Consider the following 14,702-nt stretch of genomic DNA (forward strand, 5'->3'; position numbering starts at 1 on the left):
AGTGTGTTTGGATGCCATGTGAACAATACTACTGTTTAGCATCTGCATCAACACTGTCATTTGATGAGCTCTAGGCTGTGGTCTGTTCTAGCAAGAAGCTGACAAGAGGAAGTTGTGCATTTGCAGGGAGTGGAGCTGTAACTACTTGTCATCTAGACCTTTAGACTTAGCTATATAATGATATAACAAAAGAGTATGTAAGCCCATATATATGTATGGGAGACAGCAGAAGAAATGACTAAATTTAATCAGCTCAATCAACTAAAGTGAAAACTGGAGTTGGACTTCTTTCTATATTCACCTTAACCACCCTTGGCAGTGAAGTTATATGGTGAATTAGCAGAAGAAACACCTCAAAATAAGACCAGGAACAAACTACCCAGGTGAACTCTGTGGTAAAGGAAAATGCAAAGCACCTCTCAATCAATGAACAATATAAAATAATTAGGAAAGAATAATTTATGAGGAGTAAAGTGAATGGCTTCTACACAACTAGCATATAGTTATAAAAGGACTGAGAACAGTCCTTTTTCTTATGAACCATTCAGCACAGTAACAAGTTTATGTTGTCATCAAATACAGTAATGTGCAATATAGCCAGCCACTGTACAAAGAAAGCACAGACTTTAAGAACTGATAAAATCAGATACTTTGGATCCAGAAATATGTATGGATGATGGCCTGGTTGTGAGTTAGGCTGGGCTGACTTTGGTCCCAGCCCCTGAAGAAACAGAGACAACCTCAGTGCGTCCTGCTGTACTGGAAGCAGAAGATGAAGTCTCCTCTTCTGTAGCAAAAGGATTGCGGCCACAACACATCATAGTCAGCATGCAATTACGGAACTGTGGGAAAATGTATGGGTCAGAGGTCAGTCAGAGTATGATTCGTTTTAACTGTATGCTGATGCTCACTGCATAAACATTACATTTTAAAAGAAAGAAAACTGGAATCCTATATACTCCTGGTTTAGCAATGTCATGCCTGAGAAATGGAATTTTGCAGTCTTATTACTGTATATGGCAGAAGTCATTTAATATTTAATAGAAAAAATGTTCAGAACTCCAATTGGATTTGCTTGGTTTAACAGTTTTAGAAAAGTATACTATATTATGTAAAAAACATGGTATTTCTTTGCCCCCCATCTGAATTTATTGCTGCCAAACGTTTCCTGTCAATTTGCTCCTGACACTTCAGGAATCTCAGTTAATCTCAGCAGGAATGATTGCTTAATGCCAGGAAACCTTAACTCTATAGATGGGCAGTAAAAAGAAGCCTTATTGGTGGTAGTACCTGTTTATTCATGAACACGTAGATAATGGGGTTGTAGACTGTGGCTGTCTTCGAGAAGTAGGAGGGCATGGAGGCTAGAGTTGGATTGATGACTATATCCTTGTCAATTGCTACAACCATGGCAAAGGTGGCATATGGTAACCAGCAAATCAAGAACGCCAATACCATTGCAATGACCATGCGGGTGACCTCCCGTTCAGCCCGCTGGGTGGTCTCAGATTCCTTTTGCTGGGCAGCTACCTGCAACATAAAGAATTAAGACAAAATAAAAGCAGGAAATGATGTTTTTTGAGCATCTAAAAATTGGTTATTCAGCTCAATAATTGTTATTCCTCAAGTGAAAGTCTGAATATATTTATTTGCAATTTGCCTGTGTATGTGAATGTACAACTAGAGGGCCTTGATGGAAAAACAGGGACCTAAATGAATTTAAGGAGTGTGTGAGCAAGATGCTAAAGATCCTTATAAGGTTTTGTGGTGGCACATATGTGGACTGCTTTGGGGGACTTTCTGTGTTTTGTAGGGTCACTAGTTCTCTAATATTTACCCTAGCTATGAATCCCAATGGATGGGAAGCACCCACATTGTATACAGAGACATTGCAATTTTCTGTCATAAAGTGGGTGTAGGGGGCACAGATACTATTACTATTTCATCAAGCTGAGAAGCATCTGGCTCCTGAAATTGGAAATTGAAGTTGGTGAGTTGTGGCAGGCAAGATCATCAAGGAAATATAACATATAGCAAACCCTAACTAATTTCAATTAAGCAAGAACTAACAATGAGGCAGTGTCCGCTCACCTCTGGCTCTAGTACAGAAGAGCAGAGGCATGAAAATAACATGCAAATAGTATCACTGTCAGTTTATGAAATATTTAAGAAGATGTCTCCATGTGTGAATTCATCACTGTGTATATGGGCATTATGAATGTAAATATTGAAAGTGTACTACTAGTTCCACTCATTGGATGTTGACATGTTTTTAATTCAGTATATACAGTAATTACTGTTTATAGTAAGGTACGTAATGTTACACCGTATGGGGTTTGCACCTTTTTCTCAAGGTGTTCCAGCTTCCCTCTCATATTACCAAGACTTGCTTGAAAGGTTAACTTTGGCCTATGTGCATGTGAGTGGGCCTTGTGAAGGATAACATAAATCATATTGTCTTGCTTGGAGGTATGGTTCATTGAGATAGACAGCAACCATGAACTTGACTAGTTGGATTTTAAGATTGTAATGCTATGTTATGTATGAGTTACTGGCAACTATTACATTTTATCTTTCTACAGACCATTTTAAATGCTCTGTCCTCCTCAGTCACTTAACACCTATTGTGTCTCCCATGCAAATAAACTCATCTGTAAGAAATGACAAGTGTCTAGTACGAAATCTACTAGTGAAATACTTATTAATTTTTTTAACGTGAAACTAGTTTGCAATTAATATACCTTTATCAATAGATACACCTGTAAAGGCAGAGCATGAATATAGCTGCCCTACCAAAGTGACAAGGATTCTTAATGTGATTTTTTCAAATAAATGGCACCCTTTCTGAGGCTGGCCTATGCCTTGAATCTGATGTTGCTATAATAGGTCCCATCCCAGGACACTGACCTAGGTTAAGAAGATCTGGTATTGATTGATCGATTGATTGATTGATTGATTGATTGATTGATTGATTGATTGAATGAATTAATAGATTTCATTTGAACAAGTGTCATTAGCGGATCTTTCTTCCATAGCCCTAGATGAAGACCAATCTGTGAGTTTTGCTGCATATAATTTGTGAGAGACACTTTTCTGCCCTGTGCAAATCCTAGGTTTCTTGTCTTGTATCTTACCCTGTGCTCAGACATCTGCCACAAAAGAGGAATTTTGTATTCAAAGATGATGTGTGCACTTACAAGTCTCAGTGTAACCAGAAGGTTCCCATAGGAAAAAATGATCATGCTGAGTGGCATCACAAAGCAAGTAATGAAGAGCATCATGACATAGGAGTTGTTGTTTGTCCCTCCAGTGTACCAGTTAGGACCACAAGAAGTACGCAGGCCTGCAGGAGAAACATGCAGTTAGTTACTGGCAGGGCACCTGTGTTAGAGCTTTGGACCCTACCCTGTTCAATCCATTTTAAGCTTATACTGTAAGTTGGTTGTAGAAACAGCATGGTAACATGGAGGAGGTGCTTTCTCACAACACCAGGACAGTGGGCTCACACCCCAGCAAGATATCTGTGTTCTCCACAGGTCTTTCACATTTTCTCACACATGCCAAAGATTTCTATATTAGGGTAGCTGGTGACACTAAGTTGTCTCGGTGTATATGAGTAAGTGAGTGAATGTGGGTCCTCATAATTGTAAAATATAGAATGTTTTGATCTACAGTAAATAGGCAGCAGATAAAGGAGATCAGAGAGAGGATACAATATAAGTAATTGTAGTTTTACTGTTTTGTGCTGTTTATTTTGATTTCAGATATATGTACAAAGGGGGGCGGCACGGTGGCGCAGTGGTAGCGCTGCTGCCTCGCAGTTAGGAGACCCGAGTTCGCTTCCCGGGTCCTCCCTGCGTGGAGTTTGCATGTTCTCCCGTGTCTGCGTGGGTTTCCTCCGGGCGCTCCGGTTTCCTCCCACAATCCAAAGACATGCAGGTTAGGTGGATTGGCAATTCTAAATTGGCCCTAGTGTGTGCTTGGTGTGTGGGTGTGTTTGTGTGTGTCCTGCGGTGGGTTGGCACCCTGCCCAGGATTGGTTCCTGCCTTGTGCCCTGTGTTGGCTGGGATTGGCTCCAGCAGACCCCCGTGACCCTGTTTTCGGATTCAGCGGGTTAGACAATGGATGGATGGATGTACAAAGGGGAGTATGGTGAAGCTATACCACTACTTATCACATGCCTACAAGCCTTGTTAATCTGTCTGCAAAGTGGCATTATGCCGAGTTGATTGAGATACATGTTTTTGACATTTATTCTACTATTGTGCATGTGACTTTGGCAATTTTCTTTCTCCAAGTCAAAACAACCATGTCAGGTCATATCAAACATCAAGATGATCATGTTTTTCTGCATGAATAGACTTGTTAATAAAGAGCTTCCCCTTAAACAGACTGTTAATCAATGACATTACACTAAGCTGCTGAAGTGTCTGCAGGAACACATTGGGGAAGAAACATTCTCAAGCAGTGCCACACGCAAGTTGCATTTTGTACTCTGACAGCACACCTACACACATTGTCAGTCATTATCCAACCTGCTATATCCTAACTACAGGGTCACGGGGGCCTGCCGGAGCCAATCCCAGCCAACACAGGGCGCAAGACAGGAACAAATCCCCGGGCAGGGCACACACACACAACAAGCACACACTAGGGACAATTTAGGATCACCAATGCACCTAACCTGCATGTCTTTGGACTGTGGGAGGAAACTGGAGCACCAGGAGGAAATCCACGAAGACACAGAGAGAACATGCAAACTACATGCAGGGAAGACCCGAGAATCGATCCCAGGCCTCCTTACTTGCACACATTGTGTTGTCAGTCAAAGGATTTTTGACCAAAAATTATGTGATTGTTGCTTTGCACCCTCCCCCCCAATTTTGCAGATCTCCTACCATGATAGAAATACAGGAAAAATTGCAGGAAGCACTAGACACAGTAACGAAAGATGAGTATGGGAAATATTTCTAGGAAAGGAAGAAACACTACAAGTGTATTGCATCTCAAAGGGAGTATTTTGAAGGTGACTATAATAGGATTGCAGTAGTTGTATAATTTTTTTCCAACAATTCCTTATATTTTTGGGTCCCCCCTCATATATTTTGTGTAACAAAGAAAACTTGGATGACAGTAATAGCATGCTGACAATGTAAATACCAAAGGATTGATTATACACACATAATGCTTCCAGCTGTCACAAGATAGCAATGGAGAGCCACCAGTAACAAAAGTATGCTGCACAAAAAACACAAAATGACAGCAAAGGTTGGAGGAAATGGTCGATACAGTGGCAATATGATGATGGCACTAATGCAGGGGTGCCAACACTTTTTCGGCTTGCAAGGTACTTTTAAAATGACCAGCTCAAAATGATCTACCTATATGAAAAATGATATATATATATATAGTATCAGAGGTGGGTAGTAACGAGTTACATTTACTCCATTACATTTACTTGAGTAACTTTTAAAAAAAATTGTACTTCTAAGAATAGTTTTAGTTTTACTGCACCATACTTTTTACTTTTACTTGAGTACATTTGTGATGAAGAAACGCTACTCTTACTCCGCTACATTGGGCAACACTCGAATCGTTACTTTTTTTCCATTAGATAAAGTCTGACAGACAATTTTCAATCTGCTCTGTGTAGCGTATGCTGTCAAGTTGCGCACATGCCTTCCATTGCGTCTCCAGCCCTGACGCAAGGTTTTGGATGTTCCCCAAATCAAGGCGCTGCAACTTTGAGGAGGGATGTTGCATTTTTCGTTTGAAAGCATTAACTGAGCTAATCATATTGACCATGGTTTTCTCTTTTCCTTGCAGCTGGAAATTAAGCTCATTGAACATGTTTGTCAGATCGGGGAAAAAAATGTCAAGTCAAGCGGCCATTGATCGTTATTAAGTTGCTTGTATTCTGCATGTTTAAAGACAAGGGGAAACTCGTTTTTCTCCGGCCAGGGGTCTTGAAATCTCAGCAGGAATTTCTCCCTAGCCATGTGCCTCAACGAAGGCATCTTTTATCATCTCTCCATCTTGGAAGGACTTCTTATGCTTAATGATTGAGTGACTCACACAGAACGATGCTTCGGTGTGTCTGCATTTGCTTTTGAATTCAGCCAAGTGAAAAATGACCCCTGTCCGATTAACTGTGATTTTTGTTCTCTTTCTCAGATCGCTTTTCGGAAGGAAGTCAGTTTTGCAGTTTTTATGAACAGTTCGAAAGTGCCTTTCCACATTTTCCATCTTTGGAATAGCAATGATAGATTGACAGATCAGACAAACACACTTCGATTGTGACATTGTAAGAGAAAAAAATCCTCTTCCAATTCTACATCCAGCCCATAACCAACAATTGTTTTTTTAATCCCTTCTTTAGTCGATATAAATTGGAAGGCTAACTAGATCACTTAGATAGCTAGAGTTTTGCAGTAGCTCGCGCGTTTGATTGTGCGTGCGGGATGACCAGTGTGTTTGAAGAAAGAAGATCTCAGACTGGCAGCCCTGTATGTCAATCAAGTGGCAAATGCCATAGGGAGGATATATGATAGACTAATATTTAAAAAAAAAATTTTTTTGAATGAAACACAATCTACCTGCACTACCTTTCCGATCTACCGGTCGATCGTGATCAACGGGCACCCCTGCACTAATACAACAATACAATATTATAGCCAGGGTAAACAAAAATATAAATCCAAAATTCCCACAAATGTAAGTTCTGCATGGGGACAAACCTTACAATGATAACAATGTGCAAATCATATGTAAAAAGATGCCCACTAGACTTTTTCTCATCTGCAGCTTGTCCTGAGGTGAAAAATGTGGATGGCTCTATGCTAAACTACAGGATGAGAACTGATAAGGGAATTCTGGAATTTTCTGAGCAAGAATGAAGGGAGTAATAAAGAAGAAATCGAAGTGATTAAGAGTATAATGAATAGCTGTGAGGGATCATGGGCTGGAGTAGACAGGTGTGGTGCAAAGAGACAACAAAGAGGCTGGTAAGGAGAGAAACAGAAAAGGCAAGCAGTTGGTAAAGGGTACAACATATAAAAAATATAATATATAACTTGGACCGAGAGTTTGGTTCAAAGGCATTCTGCCAAAGCCTACTTATAAAATCGGCATCCAGTCAATATAACTAATTGTTCTACTTCAGCTTTAAGTTCCATCTTCAAGTATATGTTTAACTTTTTTTCTTATTTGTTATGAAGAATGTGTTGACTGTTTTTTTTAACCTTTACTAACTTTGTTTATATTTACAGAATATATTTGTTAGCTATAGTTTTTTTTTTTCAGTCTGTATTTTTTTACTTTTGTCATTGTACAACTCTTATTTTTATGATTACTGTTTATGTTCAGATCTCTGTTTTTATAAAGGTACACTTTTAGAAATGCTGGTTCTTTAATAGCACTTTATAGTTCTTTCCTGGGTTCCGCAGTTCCTCATAGAGCCATTGCTTGACAAAGCACCACTCCATTCTGGGAAGGGTTCTTAGAATATACAGTTGGTTCTTTGTGCTTTGAAAAATTTCCTAAAATGTAGAAGAAACCTGAAATCTTTAGTGTATGGCAGGCTAACTAGCAGGACACTCACATATTAAGAAAACCCAAACTTATCTTGTGTTACTGGACGTATGCAGAACAGATTCTTTTAGAATCATAATTGTTTGCTGTATGGGGCCTGTTATGGGTCTAAATAAATAAAGGTTCTTTCTAGAACCTTCATATGGATCTTTTAGGAACCAAAATTGGTCCCCCATGGCATCACTCTGAAGAACCACTCAGGCACCTTTATTTTTTAAGAGTGTATAACAAATATATAAACAGTTCCTTTTTCTTGTCAATAGACACAAAAAGCTTTCTTTGTGTTTATTTCCATATCTCTCTATTATATAAAAAAAATCTTGGGATGAGACAAGACTTTTCCAGAGAGATGATTTCACATCCCGCGAAATGAGACTTTGTACCAAGAGATGAACTGAAAACCTTCGGCAGAAATAAAAGACAAAGAGTAGATGACAAAGTAGAACGTGGTAAAGAGGTTCAAAAACGTTGGTGCAATACACATGCAGAGCAGGATAGAGATTATGAAAGTACTAAAACTCAAAAGTCTCAAAAAACTGATAGTAAAGATTGCATTAGCACTAACAATTGGAAATTATTACTTGTTGAAATAACGTAACAGCAAAAAGAGATCGAATATATAGACATAGGTGATATGACACTACAAGCTACTACAAGTTTAATTTCAAAGAAACCACAATTCGGTCAGGTTTATATTTTCACAGAGAAGCGATGCAACATTGAATTGAAAGAGTTAAACAATTGGATGTATTAGAAATTCTATAGCCAATAATGGATACAAATCCATACGTCCAAAAGTATCGCACTTTAGCCTAAATTTATCTGAAAAACACAGACAAAGAAGTTTTCTTGGATTTCTATATGAATCCAAAAGATCATGCTCGCATATATAATAAACCAACATGTGACAAATTCTCTACAATAATAGTTTTGAAAGACGAAGATATCAAAGACAGAGTTGATATTCATGTTTATCCAAAAGCACAGCATGATTCATTGCAAGCGGCAGATCCGGGAAAGGAGTAGTGTGTAGGGCCCGCACGGGGGTTGGCAAACGAAGTGAGCAGGAGGCAGAGCCCCCTAGTTTGTAATATAGTAATTTAATGTTATTCAGCTATGTTTTTTGAATATTTGTTTAGTCTATTCATTTTTCTTACTAATACTGTATAACTTTATATATTTCACAATTTTGTCTCCTTTCGACCCACTATTGTTGCCTGTCCTTTTTTCCCTTTGTTTTAAATGCATTACATATATGCAAACCCACTGTGAAAATTTATTGGAGTTGTATTTGATAGGATTATTTCTAATTTTCATGTATATGTAGGACACATTTTTATTTTTGTATATAATTCCTAATTCAATTTAAGGTGTTGCCTGCCCCTATGCTTGATCTGTATTGATACTTTGTGGGGTTCACTAAGTTTGTACGATCAATAGACGGTTCTAATTTATTGGATTCACTGGCAGATGATTTCTCACCTGACAAAGACAGAAAGGCCTTCTAAAGCATACCCACATCTCTAATAAGATGTTCCTGAGTTGCTGTAATATTTTTTCTCTATCTAGAAAATCGGTGGGTGAAATAACTGCATTGATCTGCATCACGAGTGGCCTCCACTTATAATGTGGTTCTCATAACAGCTCTCTTATGGTAATTCAGTCCACAAATAAGGAAGTAATAAGTAAGGTTAAGGTTATGGTTGGGAGAATACGTAAGTTTTTAAGTAAGTAAAATTTATTTATAAAGCACCTTCCTCAAGCAGGTGTCACAAAGTGCTATACCATAAAATAATAGAATATAAAAGATATAATAAATATAAAGGAGTTTGCATGTTCTCCCCGTGTCTGCGTGGGTTTCCTCTGGGCGCTCCGGTTTCCTCCCACAATCTAAAGACTTGCAGGTTAGGTGGATTGGCGATTCTAAATTGGCCCTAGTGTGTGCTTGGTGTGTTTGTGTGTGTCCTGCGGTGGGTTGGCACCCTGCCCAGGATTGGTTCCTGCCTTGTGCCCTGTGTTGGCTGGGATTGGCTCCAGCAGACCCCCGTGACCCTGTATTCGGATTCAGCGGGTTAGAAAATGGATGGATGGATGGATAATAAATATAAAATAAAGTAAAAATATAATAACAAAAAGGTAAGTATTAAGTTGGGCTTTAAACTGTTCAACTAATTGCACTGATCACAGAGAAGGAGGAAGACTGTTTCAAAGCCTGGGAGCAACAAATTGAAATGCTTGATCCCCACACATCTTCAGCCTTTAGCAAGGGACAGAAAGAAGGCTTCGTGGACTGGATCACAGGGCTCGACTTAGTGGTGTCTATTGCACTGTCTATTGCACCTTAGTCTACTATTTGCACTTTCTGGTTAGATGCTATCTCTTTGAGGGCTGAATATTTTTTCAGTTTTCTGAAAAGCACACAATGCACTGGTTTCACACATGAATCAACATAAAACGTCTGTTGCTACGTGCTGGGGCTGCTGTTGGCGCATATTTGGCATCTCTGGCGGCCGTGTCTGCGCAGGTGCGCCTCGATGGCCAGCAGGAATGCACAGTGGGCTGGCTGCCTGGCTGTCTTCGCACAGCAGGTAGGTGGTGGTGGTAGTCGCAGTGTGACGCAATATGGTTTGTACCTCATCATCATAAGTGGTGGTCCTACCAGGTGAAGGCTGCTGTAGGCGTATTAGCTGCACGAACGTGTTCAACACCACAATCAGCTGGAGACTGATCAGCCAATATTGGTACCTCAATTTCGTTTTTGATCTCCATCTCCAAATCACTTGCATCAAATTCCAAGTCCGACAAGTCAGAGTCCGGTTCAGCACTAATACGTAAAACATTTATGGAGTATTTTAATTTGCACATCTGCTTTAGTCTCTCAACAGATGTCAATGCTATTTTAGAGGTTGTTTGCTCTTCACTACTCATGTATGTGCAGGGAATCAAGGAAAAATCAGCAAAAGCTACTTAACTTTCCTTCTAGCAAAGAGAATCAAACTAAAACGTAAGGGCGGGTTTTGTTGCAGTTTACAGCCGATTGCTGTCCTCTACCCCTGAATTTTGACAAAAGTCAACATCAGCCCTGAAAGAGCTAAATTGCATTTCATTGTACCTGTACAATGACAGTAAAGTTAAATCTAATCTAATCTAATCCAATAGTGCAGGAGATCCACAATGTATTGAGGAACCTGAGCAGGCAGGGCTCTATAAGTGAGTAAGACAATTTTATATTGTATCCTGAATTTTTCTGGAATCCAATACAAAGAGAATAAATAGCAGAAATGTGAGTCCACGTAAAGGAGCATGTTAAAAGCCTGCGCAGCTGCATTTTTAATGGACTGAAGGCGAGTTAAACCAGATTTGCTTAGACAGATAAAAAGAGAATTACAAAAATCATTGCTGAGGTTGGTTGGGAGCATGCACTGATTCAGTGCATTGCTACACCCACCTTAAAAGTATGAATAAGCATTTCCATCTCAGCCATTGAAACAACAGTCCTTAACTTGGATAAGATTCTCAAATGAAAAATGCAGGAGTGACTAAGGGACCTCAAATGGACATCACAATTCAGGGAGTGATCAAAAACAACACTTAGGATGCGTAGAAAGAGACCTGAGAGAAGCGACAAAAGCTTTTGGCTAATTGCTGTGTATAGGTAAGGAGGGGCAAAAATGAGAAATTCTGTTTTCTGAGAGTTTAGCTTAAGTTGTTGGCTAAAATCCATTTATTACTCTCTGTCAGACAATCAACAAGAAAAGCAAACTTGTATAGTTGTTGGCTCATAAAAGAACAATAGAGCTGGATGTCATCGGCATAAAAATGTTAAGAAATATCCTTAAAAGAATTGATAATATGAGCTAACGGAAGTATAAATAACTAAAAAAGAATAGGCCAAAGGACAGAACCCTGAAGGACAGGATATGAAAGACACTAAAATGTCCCTGAACACCGTTTCATAAATGGTATTACATGTTGCCTGAAAGGTAGGCGTTCAGTGGAGTTCTGCTTCTTTCATCAGCCTGACTGCAGCAACTCTCATCCCACTCAGCAATACAAATAAGCTACACAGCAATAAAGACTTTCATTCCAAGACTAACATTCACAATACTTTTAAGTCTCAACCCAATATTTGTGTGTAGTAGTCAACTATATTTGGATTGGACATGAGACCATTACAGCTGTCTAACAAGATTGAAAACTGTGTAACTGGCCACTACATTTTATAAGGAGGAAGATAAGTAAGAATCTATTGGACAATCATACCCATGCTCATCCCCTTCTATATGTACCTTCAGGGACATAGCTGCTCCAACCAAAGAGAGGTGGTGCTGTCCATATTAGGGACCATACCCAGGTGAAGGTGCATCCAATTACAGCATGCTTCTGCTGGAAGCGAAAATCTCCCATTGGCTTGCAAATGACAATGTAGCGTTCAAAGGCTAAAATGGCCAGTGACCAGAGACCTACAATACCTGTGGAAATAGAAAGACAAAATATTTACTGGAGGCAGAGAGGTTATACAAATTAAGAAACTTTAATTTTAATGTGACCAGGAGCGTATGAGGCGCAGAAAACAGGATTTTGATGGACAGTAGTTTTGCAGGTCTATAGTGCTCCAGAACAGTACTAAATGAATTAATGTTGATGCTGACCATAGTCAGCTACACCCTGCTTCTCTCAGTTTTACTGTTATTCAGGTTTGACAGAGAAAAGAGGCTAAAAGTTGATTTTTTACCTCAGGAGCATATCACATATTGCCAGACACACTTGTCCCTACCTGTCAAGGAGACCATGAAGCCCTCAAACTCACAGACAGACTTCCCCAGTAAAAAGTAGCCATTGGCATTGTTGGAAAAACTGATGGTGCTGCCAAAGAAGGTGACCAGCAGGTCCGCCACTGCCAAGTTGACCAGGATGTAGTTAAGTGGCGAACGTAGTTTCTTGTATCGCACAGACACCACAATGACCAGGCCATTTACGAAGGTGGCAGCCACCACCACTGTGCCCATGAGGGCTGCAACCATCATATAGGTGCTGCGTGGTGCTTGGTAGGGCCACTGAGGACCATCAAAGGGGCCTGGAGTCCCATTTTCAGTTGGTGATGCATCTGCTATGCTTATGTTATTTTGAAGCTGCATGACCACAGAGACAAGAAAGCAAGCGGCTTCCACAAGATCCTGGAGCTAATATTGACTTTCTACAAAAGCCAAAGTTTTTATAGACATGTTGACACCTGTATGTGCTCAAACCCTCACTAAGCCAAACCAATTCCCTAAGCGTGTGCTTGCATTATAACGCATTAAGTAAAGCGGCTTAGAGCACCCTAGGGAGAACAGCCTTTAAAGAACTTGCTTTTTAGGGATTTAAGGTGATCTCCTCCCAGGTCTGTGATTCACTAGGTTTATCTTTTGTGCATGCCATGCTGGGACTTTTCCTGGTTGGGACACCTTAATGAAAGGGCAGTATGGAAGGAGGCATGGCCGGGACTGATCAGAACCAACATGCAAAAGGAAAAAAATGGTGGACAGTAGAGAGAAGCTGGAATATCAAGAGCAGTTCCTCACCCAGTACACAGGGGTCTATGGGAATTGTAGTCCTGCGGGACAACTCTGTCGGGGGCCTTGGGTGCTGCCAGAGGGTACCACAGGGAGAAGGACTCCCTGTTTCAGGAGGTTTCTGTCAGGCTATGGCCCAGTACTGGAAGTACTCCCTGGTGTAACATAAAAGTGAGCTGTCCAGCCTCATCCAGTGAGTCAGAGTCATGAGGCAAAAATGCAAAGCTCACCTGGAGGCGAAAGAAGAGGATTGTTTATTGATAGGTTGTGGATTGGTTGCAAAAGAGGTATTTTGTGAAAACAAAAAAACTTTATTTTACACCTGGAACTGTTTTGTGTGGCATGTCTTAGATTTAAGGGCTCAGTGGCACCCCCTGTCTTTTACACTTTCACACTGCCTCCTAATCGCAGAAAGACCTCAAAAATGAGACAAAATAATGCAAGTAGAGCAGGACTTGTGTCTACATTGCTACCTGTTACCAGAAACCTGTTCTATTTGGTCTAATTGGCATTTAGGGCAACAGAGTCTATACCAGCAAAATACTGGCTAGGCATATGTGTAGGGAATATACAGTACATAACAGGACATTCAGCTGACTCCGGACCACCTTACTGTGGTAGGTAGGAACAAACATGAAGCTCCTGAATAAAAGAAAAGCAGGCTTTCTAATAATGATGTCACCTATCAGCCCAGCTCAGATTTTATTAAGTTGACAGCAGTTGTTAACAGCAAACCTGTAAATGAAAATCCTTGCATATTTTCATTTTTATCCTGTCTTTACAAACCTCCAATAGAAAAAAAAACACCAAACTTATGAATTCTATCTCTTGGTTTAGTCAGATCTTTCTCCCTTTTATAGAAAAAAGCACATAACTTATGAATTTTGATCTTTCAGTTCAAGTGTTTAAGATGAAGAGGTTCTTTAGTTATTTAGTTTCTCATGTTTGTGCTGTGGTGTTCATTTGCCACCCTCCACACAGAGTCCTCTGAGTGTGTGTGTGAGTGTGTACATGTGTGAGATTCTGATTAGCACTTTCTTCCTTGATCTAGGATGAGAAACTCATAATAGCTAGAACTTACTGTATCCTTCACAGGGTTATAAACATTCAGTTACAGTGACATTGGTACCATAATACATTAGATGGCTTTGTCCTATTTATTAAATTACAATTAATAGTTCTTGGAATTAAAGTGGTTGTACTTATTGTTGAGGTAAGCAATGTTTTATTCCTTTCTGGTCAGCTTTCTCCAGATATGTGCAAGAATTTGTTCCTTTCTTTATTTCAGGACTTTATCTCCTTATATGCCTTTGATAGCACCCCCTAGTTGTGGGTGTTACTGCAGTCCCTCTTCCAGGTTTTTACACACACAATGTCCTCAATTGCTGTCAAAGTCAGGCCTGCTGGTAATGAGTCAACTTCCACTGTTAGTCAGGTGAATGCATGTTTTTTACATACAGTCACTCTCTTGTTCATTCTATTCCTCAGCAAGGCTGGGCTAATGGCAACCTCATCCAACTCCAATACAGACAAGTATTCCACCATTCCAGTACAGT

General features: G+C 39.9%; 1 protein-coding gene across 1 annotated transcript; it reads right to left on the reverse strand.

Moving 5' to 3' along the window:
* Positions 1-687: 687 nt before the first annotated feature.
* On the reverse strand, positions 688-12,645 carry LOC120531471 (pinopsin-like). The gene is made up of 5 exons (XM_039756907.1): positions 12,369-12,645; positions 11,881-12,063; positions 3,198-3,343; positions 1,291-1,530; positions 688-842 (listed from the first exon to the last, which is right to left on the reverse strand). Exons 1-5 carry the CDS (start codon positions 12,616-12,618, stop codon positions 693-695), a joined length of 969 nt encoding a protein of 322 aa, XP_039612841.1. The 5' UTR covers positions 12,619-12,645; the 3' UTR covers positions 688-692.
* Between the last annotated feature and the right edge of the window lie 2,057 nt (positions 12,646-14,702).

Source organism: Polypterus senegalus, chromosome 6 (genome assembly GCF_016835505.1).
Source record: "Polypterus senegalus isolate Bchr_013 chromosome 6, ASM1683550v1, whole genome shotgun sequence".
In the NCBI taxonomy this organism is placed as follows: domain Eukaryota; kingdom Metazoa; phylum Chordata; class Cladistia; order Polypteriformes; family Polypteridae; genus Polypterus; species Polypterus senegalus.

Coding starts and splice junctions, on each gene's coding strand:
- LOC120531471 (XM_039756907.1), bottom strand. CDS start 12,618: ATGATGGTTGCAGCCCTCATGGGCACAGTGGTGGTGGCTGCCACCTTC. Junction 12,064..12,368: donor CTTCATGGTCTCCTTGACAG/GTAGGGACAAGT, acceptor CTATTTCCACAG/GTATTGTAGGTCTCTGGTCA. Junction 1,531..3,197: donor TTCTGGTTACACTGAGACTT/GTAAGTGCACAC, acceptor TTTATGTTGCAG/GTAGCTGCCCAGCAAAAGGA.